Genomic DNA, 16,236 nt, shown 5'->3' with positions numbered 1-16,236 from the left:
GTGTTGGTGTTTTGTTAGGAGTTATATAAAATAAAGCTAGCAAATCATTCTCTCTTCTACTTTTGCCAGGAAACACTATACCATTTTTTTCTGTAATGATTAATTTTAAGGAAAACTCTAAAACCCAAGATTCATATCTGGAATTCTTCAAAGCTCTCTTATGGAACTTTTACATTTTGCATTGATACCCTGCTTATTTTACACTGTTTATAGGTTTTTAAACAGTGAAGCGTGCAAAAATAACATAGTAAAATATACTGTACTTGGAAAGTTTTCCACACAGAGCTACACCAACACACTCTAAATATTTTAAAAACACTTCATTCTCACTAGTACTTGGAACTTGTGTCGTCTTTAATAAATTATATTCTCTTACTTCAGGTGTAGAAAGCTCACTGTATTGCACAACATTCAGTAGCTTATCCTTCCCATGGGCATGATGGGATGGGGGAAGTGCAGTCAGTTCCCTGTTGAAGATGAAAGCTGTGCATTCCGAGCCTCTGATAGGGGATTCAGAGGGAAATGAAAAAGTGGCTACAAATCACTGAAAGCAGAGGCACTTATGTTGTGCAAATCCTACAGACATCATGCTAACAGATTGTACTGCTCTGGAGAAAAGTAAAAGGTCAACTAAAATTTGAAAAGTTTACAAGTTAAAAATAGAAAAAAATAAATAAAGTTAATGTAATAATTATTACATACATCTGTGGCTGAGTCTGTAGAACACCTTCTGAAGAGAAAAATAAGATTACTTTTTATATTTCTGAAAGCTATAGAAAATGACACCTTGGGATTTAAGAATTGGGTTCATGTTTTTGCAACCTTGTGCTTTGGCAGTGTACATTTATCTAGCAGATTCTCTGTTCTATATTTTTTCAAATCACTTGTTGCAGTAAGACAACAGCTCCATATTGCTCCTATACACAGTCACCTAGAAACAGAAACAGAGTCAGAAATTCCAAGTTTCCATGTCATTTTTTGTTTTTAACAGTAGATTGATAATCTTGATTCAAAGCTGCGTTCTGAACAGACAAAGTTCTCAAAGCACAGCAGTGAACTGTAGTTCAGAGTCTGGAGTCCTGGTGCTCTTTAGCTGGTACTGTCCTTCCTGTCCTCCTGCCCCTGGATGAATCTTTGGATGAACGGTCACACGCTGGCATGCTGCTGTATGGTCGAGCGCCTCTTGATGCGGGAGCGTTTGGGCCTTGACTTAGGCTGCGGGCGACACAGTGGAGCCAACAAGATCCCCAAGTAGAGGGCCACACATGCCCAGCATGATGACATCTTCACCCAGAAGGTGGACCAGCTTCCATGGGTGAAGGTGGTCTCCAGCATGGCCGACTCATAGCTGCAGTGGACAGATGGAGAGTGGGAGACTGCACAACTACATCGAGGACAGTGCTCAAGAACTATAGACCTTCTTACACATGGTGGCAGTGGTGGGATCATGAGGAAGCTGAGAGATGGGCTGAGGAGATACACAATTTTGATAGTGACCAAGAAGCTGGACAAAGGAACAAGAGAGACATTTCCTTTTGCATGGGTTCAATTGCAGCTCCTGGGACAGCTCTGCTGTCTCTATTATATACAAAGATACTGAGGAGTGAGAGAATCTACTTAGAAAATGGTGAAAGTGAGAATAGTGAAGAGCACATGACTGTGTGGCATGGTATTCTGTCTTCCTGTATCTCCTCAGGCCATCTCGTAGTTTGTTGATGTTTCCCACGGTTGTCAGCTCACTATGACCACCACCTTTTGGGAGAACAATCTGAGAGCTTGCTCCCATTCCATCAATACTCTGCTAATGTCTCTCCTCTCTCTTTGGATTGACAGTGATGGCCAAAACCACCTGGTTTTCTTGTTACCAGCCTAGTCTCTGGTAACTGAACTTTTTCTCTCTCTGCTCTCCTCTGGAGACCTGGTGAAGGCTTAATCTATTACTTCCCTTCCCATTTGGCCTAGAATGCTTAGACATAAAACAGAACTGCCCTAAAATCTTTTGTATGTTTTTAGATTAAGGAACTTTTCCAAGTATAAAAGGGACTTCCACATAAGGCATTTCACCCCAAATCCTCACATTGAAACCAAGCAGAGAAACCAAGTACAAAATCTGAATCTATGGAGGTGTTAGCACTCTTGAGCCTTGATGCTGCCTTGCCACAGACATTTTGAGAGAGACCTCCATTTCATCCTTTTTTAGATTTCATTAGATCAGTGCCTCTCAAACTTTTTCAGCTTGTGGCATGCTTTTAACTAGTCAAACTTTTCACAGAAATTAATTTGGAAATAATCAACATCGATACTGAAAGAGAACTAAAACATAGTTTACAATTTTAATGAGAAGGATTTCATTGCACGTTTATGACAAAGAGTTCAATGTGAAATGAGAGCTTGTTATAGTACACGTAACTAATAATAAGTTAAATGCTGGAAAGAGTTAGGGGGACCTTCTAATTCACATGTGTTAAACATGATCTGTTCTGATTCCACAGTACACCTGAGAGCTTTCCATAGTACACCAGCGTGTCACAACATACTTTGGGAAGCACTGCATTAGGTTATTGCAGGAGTAACAGAGTAAAACAACATCTTGTGTCCATCATCACTGGTACACACCAATTCTAAGAGATTGATGCACCCTGCTTAGCGCAGTGTTTATATATTGTCAAGAGAAGCTGGTGTTAGCGAGATACACCTTTGGACTATCAGGCACTTGGCTAGTAGAAGACCCTCAGGCTTTGTGTGATATGAGTGAATCTCTATGGTAATGTTCTGATTGATGAAAAGAGAGCACTCACGGGGTTACTCTTCCTAGAAATTAAATTATTTCATTTCTCTTTTAGAAGAGAGGCATGTCAAAACACATGTACCAGTCTGTATGTATTTATCACAGAATCTGCACCAGTAACAGTATTGTGCCTCACTTTAACCTCCTTTTGCAAATGCAAATATGCAGCAGTTTTCTGTCCATTCCACTTGATGACGGAACCAGCACTTTCAGTGACTAAGTGAATGACAATAACATCAATTACGATATGAAATGGCATTACAGTGACCTGGAAGGTCCACGAATTGGGAAGCCATTCACAGAGATGATTAGTTATCAAGCTCTCCAAGCCCTTGCAGATCACACACCCCCACTAATGTGTCAATGAGGCACCTCCCTACCTGAACCAGTTGGTGAGTGTCATCATGACGTACAAGGAGGCCAGGAAAAAGACGAAGTGGAAGAAGAAGTAGCTGTAGACCACACGCTGGGTCTCATTGTGGATCACCTTCTGACCAGCCTTGCTGTCATCATCAACTTCAAACACCTGGTCTGAGGAAAGAGGAGAGAGGTAGAGTATCACTCACTGCAGGGGGCAGGGGGCAGGGCACAGGCCAGCAGACCCAGTGTTACAAAACTCTGCATTGCTGTGGAAAAGCAGCTCAGTTAAAACAGATCAAATTATTTTAAATTGTTTTCTGAGGAGAGAGACCTGAATAATAGCAGATCTAATTATTAGATCTAATTATTAATCATTATCTATGTTCATAAATATTTTAATTTAAACTGTTTATTATAGATATTAAGGTATACATTTTAGTTCAACTGCTACCTTATCAGTATAACACTAAAAGGCCACTAAGATAAAAAATAAGTAAAATATACCTAATAGTAATATTTTACAAATAGCTTTACTCTACTTGTATTGGATAAGAATATATTTGACTTTATAATCACAACGTCATCACATCACTTTCCATAACTGTTTATCTAACTCAGGGTCATGATGGTCCTGTAAGCAGAAACTGGAGTAGCCAGAAGAACACAAGGAGAAATTACAAACTCCATGTACATAGCACCCCAGCAACTGAGCCCAGGACCCCACATTTCCACTGTGCTATCCATACTTTATCATTATATTTTGCAAAATATTTTGTATTTAAATTTTGTTAGGAAAAAAGTCATGCAGTCCTAGCACTCACCATCATCTTCCTCAGGGCAGCAGAAACAGCAGCTGGCTTTCTGAAATGGCAGAGAAGAGGAGAGTTTAGACCATGACTAGTTGCCCCAATAAACATAACCTGAAAGCCTTATTTGCAAACTATGAAGGACTAAAGTCAAGAGCTGGCTTTAAGCGCTAATAGCGCTGATATACTGGACTTAAAGAAACTGAGCTGCCCCACAATGCTCCAGTGAACCAGAAGTGGTTTGATAACTTTGTCTGTCTTCACTGCTACTAAGTGATTTTTACAGGGCCAATACACCCGCTGTGACAGCACTTGGAGAACTGCTCACCTGGAACTCATATCTGTAAACTTTAATCATCCAGAAGGGGCCAAACATCTCTGCCAGATAGGAGGCTTCATTGCTAGCAGGAGACATAGGATAAAACAATTTGAATTTGGCATGAAGGTCGATACATTCTGAAACAATCTTCCATAATGATACTACTACTAAGAAAGACAAATATATTCATAGGGAAATGGCTTTGTATATATTTTTATCAAGGTAACAGTACATATCAGAAAATGCATGATAAGTGTATTCAGTTCACTCTTCTTATGAGTGAACTAAAATGACATTTTAAACACGAGAAGCCCTTCTTTTATTGAGCACAATGCTGCACATTTCAACCAAAGCAAAATCTTTAAACTGTCAATCATATTGATCACATTGAAGAGCATTAAGGATGCCAGTTGTTGAGTCTATAGAATAAAACTATTGTCTAATCTGAACCTTGGCTGAGATTCAGCATGTCAAAACATCCTTTCTTTCATCCTTAGTGTTTAGTTTTGAGCGCATGTTTTATTTTGTTGTTCTGCTCTTTATAAAAACAGTTGACAGAGTACTTTGAAATCCTTTAAAAGTTGCTGTCGGAGGGAAGTGACCCAGAGGCCTTCGCGCAAGGTTGGAGGGGATCAGTGCGTGACCCAGAGTGGCCCAGCTGCCCATCTGCCTATGCTCACCATGCAAAGAGCACGCATCCGTACATGATGGTCGCTCCTATGATGGCCACTGCGTTGTCCTCGGTCTGCAGGCCGTCCCGGCTCACACTGGGGAAGCACACGCTCATGTTGCGTCCCTGATACTCCACTGCAGCGAAGACACAGACACAGCCTTGAGACAGTCAGGGCCCTGTGACTCTGGCTGACGTCTCAGTAACTGTGCAGGTGCACCTCACATTTCTTTAAAGATCGTACATCCAAAACAAAGCTTTTGAAATCCACCAACCAGACTCACAGGTGGCTAAAAGCGGATCCCCATCTGTCTTTCAACACTGTCCTGTAAGATCAGAGGCCACCATTATACTCTTTCTTAGCTTTCCTGACTGCTTTTTAAAGAAACAACAACGATAACTTTTTTCATTCAGCCTCAACTGTTTTCTCTCCAAACTGAACGATGTACTCACATAAACATAGACGCACAATGAAAGAGGGTTTGTGACAGTCTTCTTCAGTAGAACTGGAAGTCTGTTAAACTACCAAAATATTGCAACACCCAGAGAATGAATGAACACCGTGATTGAAGCTCAGTTATTGTAGTAGTGTGCTAAACATGTACAGTTTGTGCTAGAAGCACTTAGAGCTTGATTTATAAAGCTCCAATCCAGGGCAAGATTTGCCTTCTGTTTTGTAAACAGAACTGACAAGTCTAATTGCTTTGGAAATGACTTCTGACAACAGGGAATTGTTATTCTCTCTCAGTGCTGGGGCAAAAGCCTTTGGAGCTGACTGACACAGTAGATCTCCCTGCCAAAGCCCTGACTGCAGTGTGTGGTGAATGGCAGTGGGCTGGTTTCGTCTGCGCTGCCCCAGACAGAACATGTCCTCTCTGCGGCACACAGACCCCGAGGTGTTTTCACAGCCTGCTGTCAGCATGGCAGAGAACTCTCTGTGCTGAACCTGTACACCACAGCAAACACTCAGCATTCCTGAGCGCTGGGATAAACACGAGCTAATTACATGTTTTTATCAGCACAATTTAACACGCAACCCAAGAATTCTCCTCCACACACCTCTGTGACACGGGCGCTGCGGGAGAAAATTGATTTTATTGCGGTTCAACATTTTTAATTGTCCAGCTCAGGTTGCCCACGAGACACCCCTCCCTTAACTGTTCCTTTCTCCCCACCTCTGAGAAATCAGCGCTGTCCTTACTGCCTGACCTGCACAACTGCACAAGTCCTCCGATGTGTTTCTTTATGTCTTGTGCCCCACAAACACGAGCTTTTCAGTTAAAAGCAAAATAATAACTTTAGTGGCTTTAAAACATTGTATCTTGTTAAAAAAAGGAAAGAAATATTTTAATAGCAGGCTGGCGGTGCATAGCTGCTCAACAAGTCAGAGCACGGTGCCACACAGCCCCGGGACAGCACTAGCTAGCTCTCTGAGGAGGGGCTCCCGGGCTCTCTTACACTCTGTCACACAGCCAGCGTCCAGTCAAGGCTCTGCCCATCCAGGGGCCACTGACACTAACTAGGCCCCACAGCCTCCTCCCACTTTGAATAGGAGGCCCTGCCATCACGGTGCCATCAACACTCAGCCAGGCGTTACCATAGAAACCTTTTTTCGTACAGATGCCAGGCTTATGGAGGAAACCCAATGGCTGGGCAACATTAAATGCTTTTTTCCTCTGATAATTATTTGAATAATTCATAAGTTTAAGGACATAACAAATAAACTCCACACTAGTTTTTTCTCAAGCACGCTGTATGTTTATACAGGAAAAAATAAAATATCCCTACACTTCCACTGCTTCCAGTTTTATTTGCACCTTTCAAATTTTTCACTAACCTTAAGTAAAACAAGGGATAATTATCCAAACGGTACTAGACAATGGACAATGCTACTTGACAAAGCACGCTTGAGGGAGGTGTGTGAAGTTCTGAATGACACACACTGTTTCCTTTGTGAAAGCTCGTGAGTGGTGGCTCTTGTGTGGGGATTAAACTCTTAACTCTCTCCAGATTCCCTCAGCAGGCTGGGTGGATCATCAGTATCTGAGGGCCTATCCCTCACACACGCAAGCCTGGAGTCATTTCAAGGAGGCAGGCACGAGACAGAATAAGGGTATGAGTGATGGATGTGTGGTAATTCCAAGGATTTACTTTATTAGCAGAGTTGCTAAAGTAAAACAGAGAAAGGCATGACTGAGGAAGGGCAGCATGATAGCATAGCAGTTTACACTGCTTTCTCACTGCTCTGAAGTCCTGGGTTCGATTTCAGACTGTGCACCCTTGTGATTTTGGTCACAGTTTTTGATTCCTTCTCCTTGAGACATGATTAGGTTATTTGGTGTCTCTAAGTTGTCTCTGTGTAGTTTTGTGTGTCTGTGCCTCCTGCAATGGACTGGTCTCCCTTTCAGGGTATAGGCCTGCCTTGCCATGAGCTGTATGATAGGATAGGCTCCAGGTTCCTGTAATCTTAAACAGGAAAGAGTAGCTTTCTGCTGGTTGGATGAATTTCTGAGGAAATTCCTCATACATCCTGAATACAAGGATAAACGAGAGTTGGTTTGTCACTCTGAGGCTGCACTAGGCAATGAGATATGTTTGTCAGGGCTAGGTGTGAAGCAACAATGGGTAAATGAAGCTGGGGTGGTCTATTCTGAAAGCCCTGCAGTGTTGCTAGAAACCATTGCCAAACCTCAGTCAATCTTATTTGTACAATTGTTGCACCAGTGTATGAAGGGAATACTTATTGGGAACATGTACGACTAGTGCTGTATTAACCAGCTGGCTTGTTCTGCCTTTCCAAGTTAGTATCCACCCTGGGAGTAATACCTTTCTATTGTCACTGAAGTGGGACACATACAGTACTGTATATCAGCACATGTTAAAGGTTACAGTGTTAGTACTTAATATGTATGGAATAATTACTAGAATATGTTAACTTAACCATACTGCCCTCTATCAGTCACCAAACTGCCTCAAGGTCTGTTAAAGTATTATAAGATCTGACTTGCAAAAACAACGGTAATTGAGCAGCTCCTAATGATGTTGTCAAGAAAAAGAGTGATCAACTTCAAAGAACAGGATGTAAACCACCTAAGCATGAAAGAAACCAAACTGTCACGTACTACATGAGACTATACTGTATAGCAAGGGTTAGAAAACTTCGGCTGAATCCGCACAAGGATGTCTCCTGCTCTTCTGTTGAAGAATTTCCTACACAGTTATACGCCAAGACCAGAAAGGCCAGTCTTTCTTTGGCTTGGTTTGTATTCATCAGTGACTTAAATTTAAATTGCCCTTTTTTATATGATCTGGCCCTCTGGAATATAGGCCATGCAAGCAACACTTAAAGTAAAGCTTTCTGCTGAGTGGACAGGAGAAGGAGCAGGTCTGTCAGTAGCAGACAGTTTGCCGGTGTGACTCATTCGTGTACCTCTCTCTGGCGGCCGGCTGGACAGAGCGGAGAAGGTCAAGTACATCACGTAACAGCTGATGATGGAGGCCTGCAGCAGTCCTGAGCGCGGCTGCTCTGAAATCATAGCACAGGGAAAGAGGTTTCAGACATGCGCTCCTGTCCCACACTATGAGGTATCTATGTAACCGGCAATATTGAAGACTTCACTGTATAACTCAAAATATCTTTAACTATGGTAAAAAATAACTGCTTAAAACTTGTTAATTGACATTGCTAATATTACCCTGACAACTTTAGACAGAACTGTTGGGAATAAGGACACAACAAGAGAGGTTAGGGACAAGAAGGAGCCATTTCATCCATCTGTCTTGCTTGAGTGTTAGCAGGTGGGTGTTCCCCAGGGTCTCAATAAGCCATTTCTTGAAGGATCTCGAGGTAGCCTTACCACTCTTACAGCTCCCCAGACAGAAATCCACATTTAGGACCTGCGGTCTGGATTTCTATTCGCTGCTTTCAGTATAGAGCTGAACGTACAATGTGCCACACTTGTGGCTTGTGATTGAGCAGTGCCTGTCAGGATTGCGCACTGTTCTCATATGAAGCCAGGCGAGTAGGTCTGGAAAGGGCCGCATGTGGTGCACTCACTCAGCTGTACGCAGGGTGTGATGGCGATACAGGACATCAGGACACACAGCCCCAGGTTGGTCCATAGAAGGGCCTTATTGAGTAAGCATCCTGCAGGATGGGTGTAGTATTTGTACATGAAAGTGAAGGCCAAGGAGGCAATGGTGTAAAAGACCAGGGTGGCACACACCACTGCCAGGTACCAGCGTTTGTCTTCAGCAGCACCTGTCAACCTGGAGAAGCAGAAAGACAGAGAGAGACCAAAGCTCAAGCTAAATCTGACAAAGCAGTAAGTGTGCTCATACACGGGGTTGTTGAACGAGCTGCACAGGTCCTGAGAATCCTAGAGCTCAATCGGTCCAGCAGTCTGCCAGGTCCCTTGTCTCCGAGGCGGAGAAACTGCTGGTGCTAGAGAGGGATTTTGCACAGCACGTGTTTTAGTTGGAGAGCCTCCAAACTGCTGCAAAACCCGCTTAAGCTCAAACATTTCAACTTGTCAAGGAGTGTGAGTTATTAATTGATATCTCCGAGCGTTCTGGCACAGCACAGAAAGGCTGTGCGCCACACTTCATTTTACGGGCAACATCTGGAAGCAAGGTGTCTGTCTGGGGATGGGCACAAAGATAGACAGAGAAACTCACAGGGGGAAATCAGCGAAGTAACCAAGAAGGCTTCAGAAGGCAGATGATGGAAGTGTTTTGTTGAAGACAATATAAAAGATTTATGCTCCTCTGTAGTTATGGACAGGCCTATGAAGAGTGCAGATGAGTGCTACCCGCCTCCACATGTGTCACAAAGCACAGAAACACTCCTACAGGCCTGAGGCACCTGCATGCAACATGCCAAGTTCTTGTTCTCCAGGTATATATTTCAAAACCTGGTATTTACTGAGAGCATTTGGCTGTGTCAGTGTTTCCGATGTTTAATGCTAATCTGAATGATGGGATCATCTGAGTCTTGATGCTGCCAGCCTGTGTTGAAATGCTTTGAGCACCTCAATCCCTCTTTAAGATGATGCAGAAATATTTTCAACCACTCATTCTTTTTTATGCTGAACAGCTTATGAAAAATTCTGTACCGTCTACAGAACCTCCTGATCACTCCCCACCCTCATCCTAAAGTCCATAAAATTGCAATCAGGCACATTTCACAGTTACCCAAACCATCTTCATCCTCCACCCCCCTGGACTCACCAGTTCTTGTTCCAGGTGTGAGCGAAGGCAGTAATGAGGACCAGCTGGATCAGGATGAAGGCAAAGCCCCCGACCACACCCACATAGTGCCAGGCTGCAGCAAGAGAGGGGCAGAGACAGAAACCTTAAAGTCAGATAAAGATCACACCAAGACCACCACATCCCTAGAGCAGCCTCTCAAGCTGTTTTTCGGGACAGGGCTCACTGACAGAGCACTACTGAACCTCAGGTCGCTCTCTAACACTGGGCTCTTCCACGCCACCTGCTCATGCCCCTAAACTGCAGCTCATCAGAGAGTTTGCAAACTGGAGCTGTAGAAGGGTCAGGATTGATTCCTCTCAGATGGAATCACAGATCCAGCAATGCCATTGTTTCACTTGTTTTTTCATAATCCCCACACGATTAAAACCAAAAGAACACATTGTTTTATGGATACAGAGTAATTATTTTTACATAATTGATCATTTAGCTGCATCAGAGTAAGAGCTACGGATGCCTAGTGTCATCTGGTGGTCAATGTCAGAAGTGCACCTTAATTAAGCTGCCTAGTATATTAATTCATGTAATTCCTAGGTTGAAAAATAAAAACCTAATTATGTGCTGTAAGGTGATGTTCAACACTATCATGTTTATAACTGCATAATCAAATATTTGTATATCATAATTAATTTGTAGACTTTTTAAGCTGTATATTTTAGTTCTGTGAGGTGGCATACTGATACACTTTGCTCTGTAAGTACTGTGAATTAGTTCACATGTCATCTGTTTACATTTAATTTAATTTCCCATCTTGTTATAGTAGACCATGAAAGAGTCAGTGTTTTACTATTCAGGCAGGCAGTCAGACCCAGTTTTCTAGTCAACCATCAACTGGGAAAGTTTCTAATCACGCTGTAGTGAGGCTTACATAACTTTCAGTGCTCATCTGATAAGCTCTGCTGTTAGCAGTGTTTGCCCTGAATTAATACTTAATTCCCTAATTAAGTACTGAGGGCTGTGTGAGTTCTGTCTCTTCAATGTCATTGTGTATTCTGTAAACATCATCATGCTTTAATCATGCTCTCACATTAAGAGGTATTAACTCAGACTCATCTCTTTCAAGCTAACATCCATGAAGGTCTTTATCTTAGAGCCTAGATGCTACAGGGTACAATGTGATTCAAATACTTTGCCAATGTCTTTGATCAAGTATGTAAGAATTCTTTATGCCTGCTTAAGCATATGGTCCTGAAAGGACTGGGAAGGCATATGTTTGCCAGCAGCTACAATACAGAAATGGGTGTGAGACCTAAACAGAGAGATTGACTTAACAAAAAATAGCATTGTAAGCAAGCTATCATTTTGTCTAACTCCTGAATATATGTTTTGGAAGACATTAAATGTCTCTAATCTCTTCAATGGTATTCCATCAATATAGTACTGGGTCCCTGGTTCACTCACCGTGCAGGAAGGACTCAGTGGGGATGAAGAAGGCAGCAGCACACATCCCAATCAGGGTGACTAACTTCAGAAACCAGAACCTGGAAGAGAAATAGAGGGAGAGTAAATGACAATGGAAGACAGTGAGAAATGTCCAAAAATGAGTGAAGCACTGTCTGAAGGACAAGGACATGTGATGAATTTCCTTAGAAGAGACGTGAAAGTGACATGGTTCAATGACTCCACTGCAGAACTGGCAGAATCAACTGCAGAACTGGCAAGGCAATTAAACACTTGCTGTGGGCAGAAGATGGCCAATATTAGACCTTTCACCTCTACTTACAATAGGGGACAGCAATCAGCACTTCCTGCCCATGCTTGTTCTCTTGATTCGATAAGACTCTTAAGGCAGAAAAAAGTATTTGGCCCAGAAACAGCTCTTAACCCTGTAATCTATGTCTGATACATTCCCATATTTAAACAGGTACAGATTTTAGGTGCCAGACTCTATGGATCTCAGGGCCACAGTAAGAGAATAACTGCTGTACTAAACCCTCAATCACACAATTGGCTAAACAAAAAAATGAACCCCCTGTGTTGAGTAGGATCCTAAGAGTGCAATAAAATGATCCAGTTTTGTGAAAACACCTGAAGCAATATGAATGGCACAAACCCATGGCTGGGGTTGTGCCCTTGAAGCAGGCAGACAAATGCACTGTAGAGCTGGGATAATGTGAGTCTGCCCACTGTACCTGCTGTGTGTGGCACTGACCCGTTATGGATGAGGGCACGGAAGTCCTGGCTGGACTTGACATTGATAAGGAAGAGGGCCAGCATCAGGTAGAAGCAGGCAGTGCCGAAACACACGCGGTACACTGCCGAGTAGCCCACCAGTATCTCACAGTCACCACCTCCTTGGACATGCTCACAGATCAGGGTGTAAAAAGGCACCTAAAAAGCACACAAAAACAAAAGCTCTTAACCTGGCACAGTCAGTCCCAGGACAATAACACCCAGTACAATGCAATGCAAAAATCTGACTACTATTTCACAAGGTTATTTCAGGTTTATTTCTAGTTGTGGCGTCAAACCATACTATCCATGACCAGGGTTTGGTTAAGCAGAATTACCTATAGAGAATATAAAGTAAATGACCATTTTCAGCAGGAATATTTTTCCTTTCTTTTTTGTATCTGGTTTGTTCAATGTTTGATATTACTAACATACTGTATGTGAGATTTTTAAATATTCCTCACCCATCCCCTTCACGTTTACAAGCCATAAAATCACCATTTGTAAACTTCACTCACTTCAGCTGAAAGTTACAGCTTAGGCCGTAAAAGTGATAGAGGAACTTTATCGAACATACTGTGATGATCACATTCTCTATTCGCATAACATTAGTTAAGAAACACCCATTATGGACAAACATAAAAACATGAGTGGGTTCAAAAATTAGAGGAGCCCAGATAGTCTGTATGGTTTTTGTTACCTAATTGATAAAAGGATCTCAAAAGAAGTGCTGCTTGGTCTAAGTTCTAAATGCAGTATGCACTTGTTCCCTCTGGTTCGTATGTCACTGTTGATTCTGAGTCCAATATTTTTAATACTTGAATCAGGTCCCCTCACAATCTTCACTGCTTAGTACTAAAAAGGTCCAGATTATTCTGCATGTCTGCCTAGGGCACTCCTTTAAGGCCAGGAATTTATCTGGTTGCTCTTCTCTGGACTAATTCCAGAAACCTTTGCCGCTGCATGATCACAGCAGCTCTGGGTTCACTTCACAGAGTCTTGTCGAAGAGACTTAATAGGTCGAAGGTTAACAAGGCGGTAATGTTCCTGACTCTACATCAGGAGGATTGACAGCTTTTACTAATTAACTTTTTTAACTGTCTAGTGGGATAGCTTAGCCAGTTTTGACACAGAGCGACACTATTTTGAATGAGATGTAAAAAAATAACTTGCTTTTTTTTACTAAAACATCAGCTGCCAGGACCTGTAGCTCTGTTGTTTTTGTAATGCATCTTTCTAGTTCACTGGTTAATCTCGTTACTGTCTACCCTAAGGATGGATTAATTGGATCTTTATTGAACAGGACTGGAAACAACAAACATAGGCCTGGGAAAGGGAGTTTTGATATTAGTGGATTCAAGATTTTGAGGGCTTAAACAAATAATATTTGATCTTTGATGCTCAATGTTAAAATGGCTTAATTCTTACATAGACCAAGATATTTTTACAGTAAACACAGCTACTGTATTAGCTAAGTTTTTAAAGTTAAATGACAAAAAATTAGATATAAAAGCATAACATGGAGGTAAAACATCACCTTTAATTAATAGGATACACCTGTGTGGAACCAGTCAATTTAAACAATACAAAGCAAATTTCCCATCTGGGACAATAGAAAGTAAGTAAATTAATGTAATAATCTTATTTGTCCCCTACAGAGTGAGCACTAGATGAATACAGCATACAGGACAAATCAAGGTTTTAAATGAAAGATGTACAGCAGCTAATTCTAGAACAACATAAAATCTGCACAGCAATGTGACATCATTCAGGGCATAAGTGGTCTCCCAGTGCCAACCAGATCATCTTCATCACCACCCCTCTCGAGCAGTGTCTGGGACACGCACTTTCAGAAAGCCACTCACATTCTCTCGCACTGCTTCAGAGATGGTCCTAGACAGCATGAGGCAAGAAACTGCGCAGGCCAAGATGTGGAACAGCGTGTACATGAGCCTGGTGCTAGTGGAGGATTTGACGGATGGACAGCAGGCACAGCACAGAGAGCACGGGGCAGGGCCGCAGCAGCAACATACCTGCAGGACAGAGAGAGAATCCCATAAAAGGACCAAAGTCCAAGCTACTACCAACAGACAGTTTCTTTTCATTTCAGCAGTTTATTGTTTGACATTGCAGATGTTCCTTGAAAGGAGGACTCCTGTGAAGTTTAAGCATACACTGCACTCAGATGACTCCTCCTTAAACAGCTCATCTTATTTCCCTGCTATATAAAACAGAGTTCCAACTTCTAAGCATCATGTTTATTCCATTCACTCATCCATAAAGCCAACCAGAACTTCTAAAAATGGATCTTTTGCTAAGAAGAACTGTAGATTTTCGATGCGCCACTGATTCGTTTTTAAACAATTTACAAAGAGGTCAATAGCATGCAGATGTCTAGCTACCCACCCTTTATCAGAAAACTGCTTACACCTGGTAACAGCTTTGGAAATACAGAGCCTAGCATATCCTATGCAATGCAAGGAAGGACTACATTCTAGATGTAACATCAGTCGCACAGCACACACTCACAAGCACACAATGACAATTTAGAAAAAAAACAAATGGACACAAGGAGAAATTACAAACTCCACACATAAGGCACCCACATTTAAAATTCAGCCATGCCATTGTGCCACCCAAACTGCCAATGTTTCATTCGCAAATTGCACCTAATTTGAGGTGGACTAGAGGCAAGTGGCTCAGTTCATTCTAAGAGTCTGCATTCGAAGAGTCTGCAAAGGCTTGTGCCCCAGATATCCAGGAGTGTACAAACACCTTGTAGTTTAGCTGGAATGCAGAAGCTGCCCCAGGCAACGGATTATTTCAGATAACACACAGCATCTGGAAACTTTACTGCTGTAACAAGGAAGACTGTGAGAGAAGGAATCAAACTTGCAGGGAGCCAGCTGGGAGCTCTTAACCTACACTGAATGCAGAGCACACAGTGGGCATTAAACCCACTAACACACAGATTAACAAACATGCTGCCTTCAGCTCCACTGTATCAGTTGGAAAACTTCCGGCTTAAAGCTAAATTAATATAATGCACATACAGGATTTTAACAATGGCCTATATTCATAAACCTGTATCAAGTAAGAGAGGGACTAAACACATTCATCTTAACAATAATTGTTTATATAATACAAAAATGAAGAATGAGCTAAAAATATCAGACTGCATCCTTGATGCGAAATTCAAAAAGCAATTCCATTTCTCTGCACAAGAGCTCAAAAATAGACAGAGCAGTACTGGATAAGGAGATATATCCTAATTCATTTTTCATCTGGGTAAATAGGTCATGATTTACAAAAACAGCACATTTAGATGATACACATGATAGAGGTTCATGTAAGGCTATACTGACACAAATCTTCTATAGTTATGCTTCAAATCCAGTTAACTATCAATGGCCAAAAGCAGAAACAATGAATGGAATAACAGACCTTGATTTTAAACCCAAAGAATCAGGAACTGGGAATTTGATCATCATTATATTCGATAGCACTTTGTTGTATTTGCAGAGCATTTGTGTAATGAGATACTTTTTTAGGGGGAAATCTGATGGCAGGTTTGTAATCACACAGCACCCAAGACCAGTGGAAGCATAATCTCTCACACATGTAGCACGTACTGAACCTCCTGCACTGTTTTCCATAGCTGCTATACCACAAAGGCCAAGTATGTTAACTCACTGCTCAGAATGATCTCCAAATATTCTACTCCAGCCTACAATTCCCCCCATTCCGGCTTGTCTGGAAAGAGCTCTCTCTTACCTGATAGGCTACAGTGTTGAAGAAGTAGCAGCACAGCCCGCTATGTCGGAGAGCCTGGCCAACTGACATCTTGGATCCT

The 16,236-nt window shown here is 42.0% G+C and overlaps 1 protein-coding gene across 1 annotated transcript; it reads right to left on the bottom strand.

The window, feature by feature from the left end:
- Nucleotides 1-1,146: 1,146 nt before the first annotated feature.
- Nucleotides 1,147-16,236, bottom strand: serinc4 (serine incorporator 4). Its single transcript, XM_088922112.1, has 12 exons — nt 16,158-16,236; nt 14,249-14,416; nt 12,364-12,542; nt 11,613-11,692; nt 10,173-10,266; nt 9,001-9,212; nt 8,374-8,469; nt 4,954-5,080; nt 4,283-4,355; nt 3,970-4,009; nt 3,169-3,319; nt 1,147-1,348 (listed from the first exon to the last, which is right to left on the bottom strand). Exons 1-12 carry the CDS (start codon nt 16,224-16,226, stop codon nt 1,147-1,149), a joined length of 1,491 nt encoding a protein of 496 aa, XP_088778238.1. The 5' UTR covers nt 16,227-16,236.

This window comes from Atractosteus spatula, chromosome 7 (assembly GCF_055471065.1).
Source record: "Atractosteus spatula isolate fAtrSpa1 chromosome 7, fAtrSpa1.hap1, whole genome shotgun sequence".
Lineage (NCBI taxonomy): Eukaryota > Metazoa > Chordata > Actinopteri > Semionotiformes > Lepisosteidae > Atractosteus > Atractosteus spatula.
Note: the sequence above shows the minus strand (reverse complement) of the source record. Positions and strands in the feature narration are given on the sequence as shown.

Excerpts from the sequence above, each read along its gene's own strand:
- serinc4 (XM_088922112.1), bottom strand. The coding sequence starts at position 16,226 with ATGTCAGTTGGCCAGGCTCTCCGACATAGCGGGCTGTGCTGCTACTTC. Across the intron at positions 8,470-9,000 it reads CACACCCTGCGTACAGCTGA|AGCAGCCGCGCTCAGGACTG; the intron begins GTGAGTGCACCA and ends CTATGATTTCAG. Across the intron at positions 4,010-4,282 it reads TTTACAGATATGAGTTCCAG|AAAGCCAGCTGCTGTTTCTG; the intron begins GTGAGCAGTTCT and ends CTGCCATTTCAG.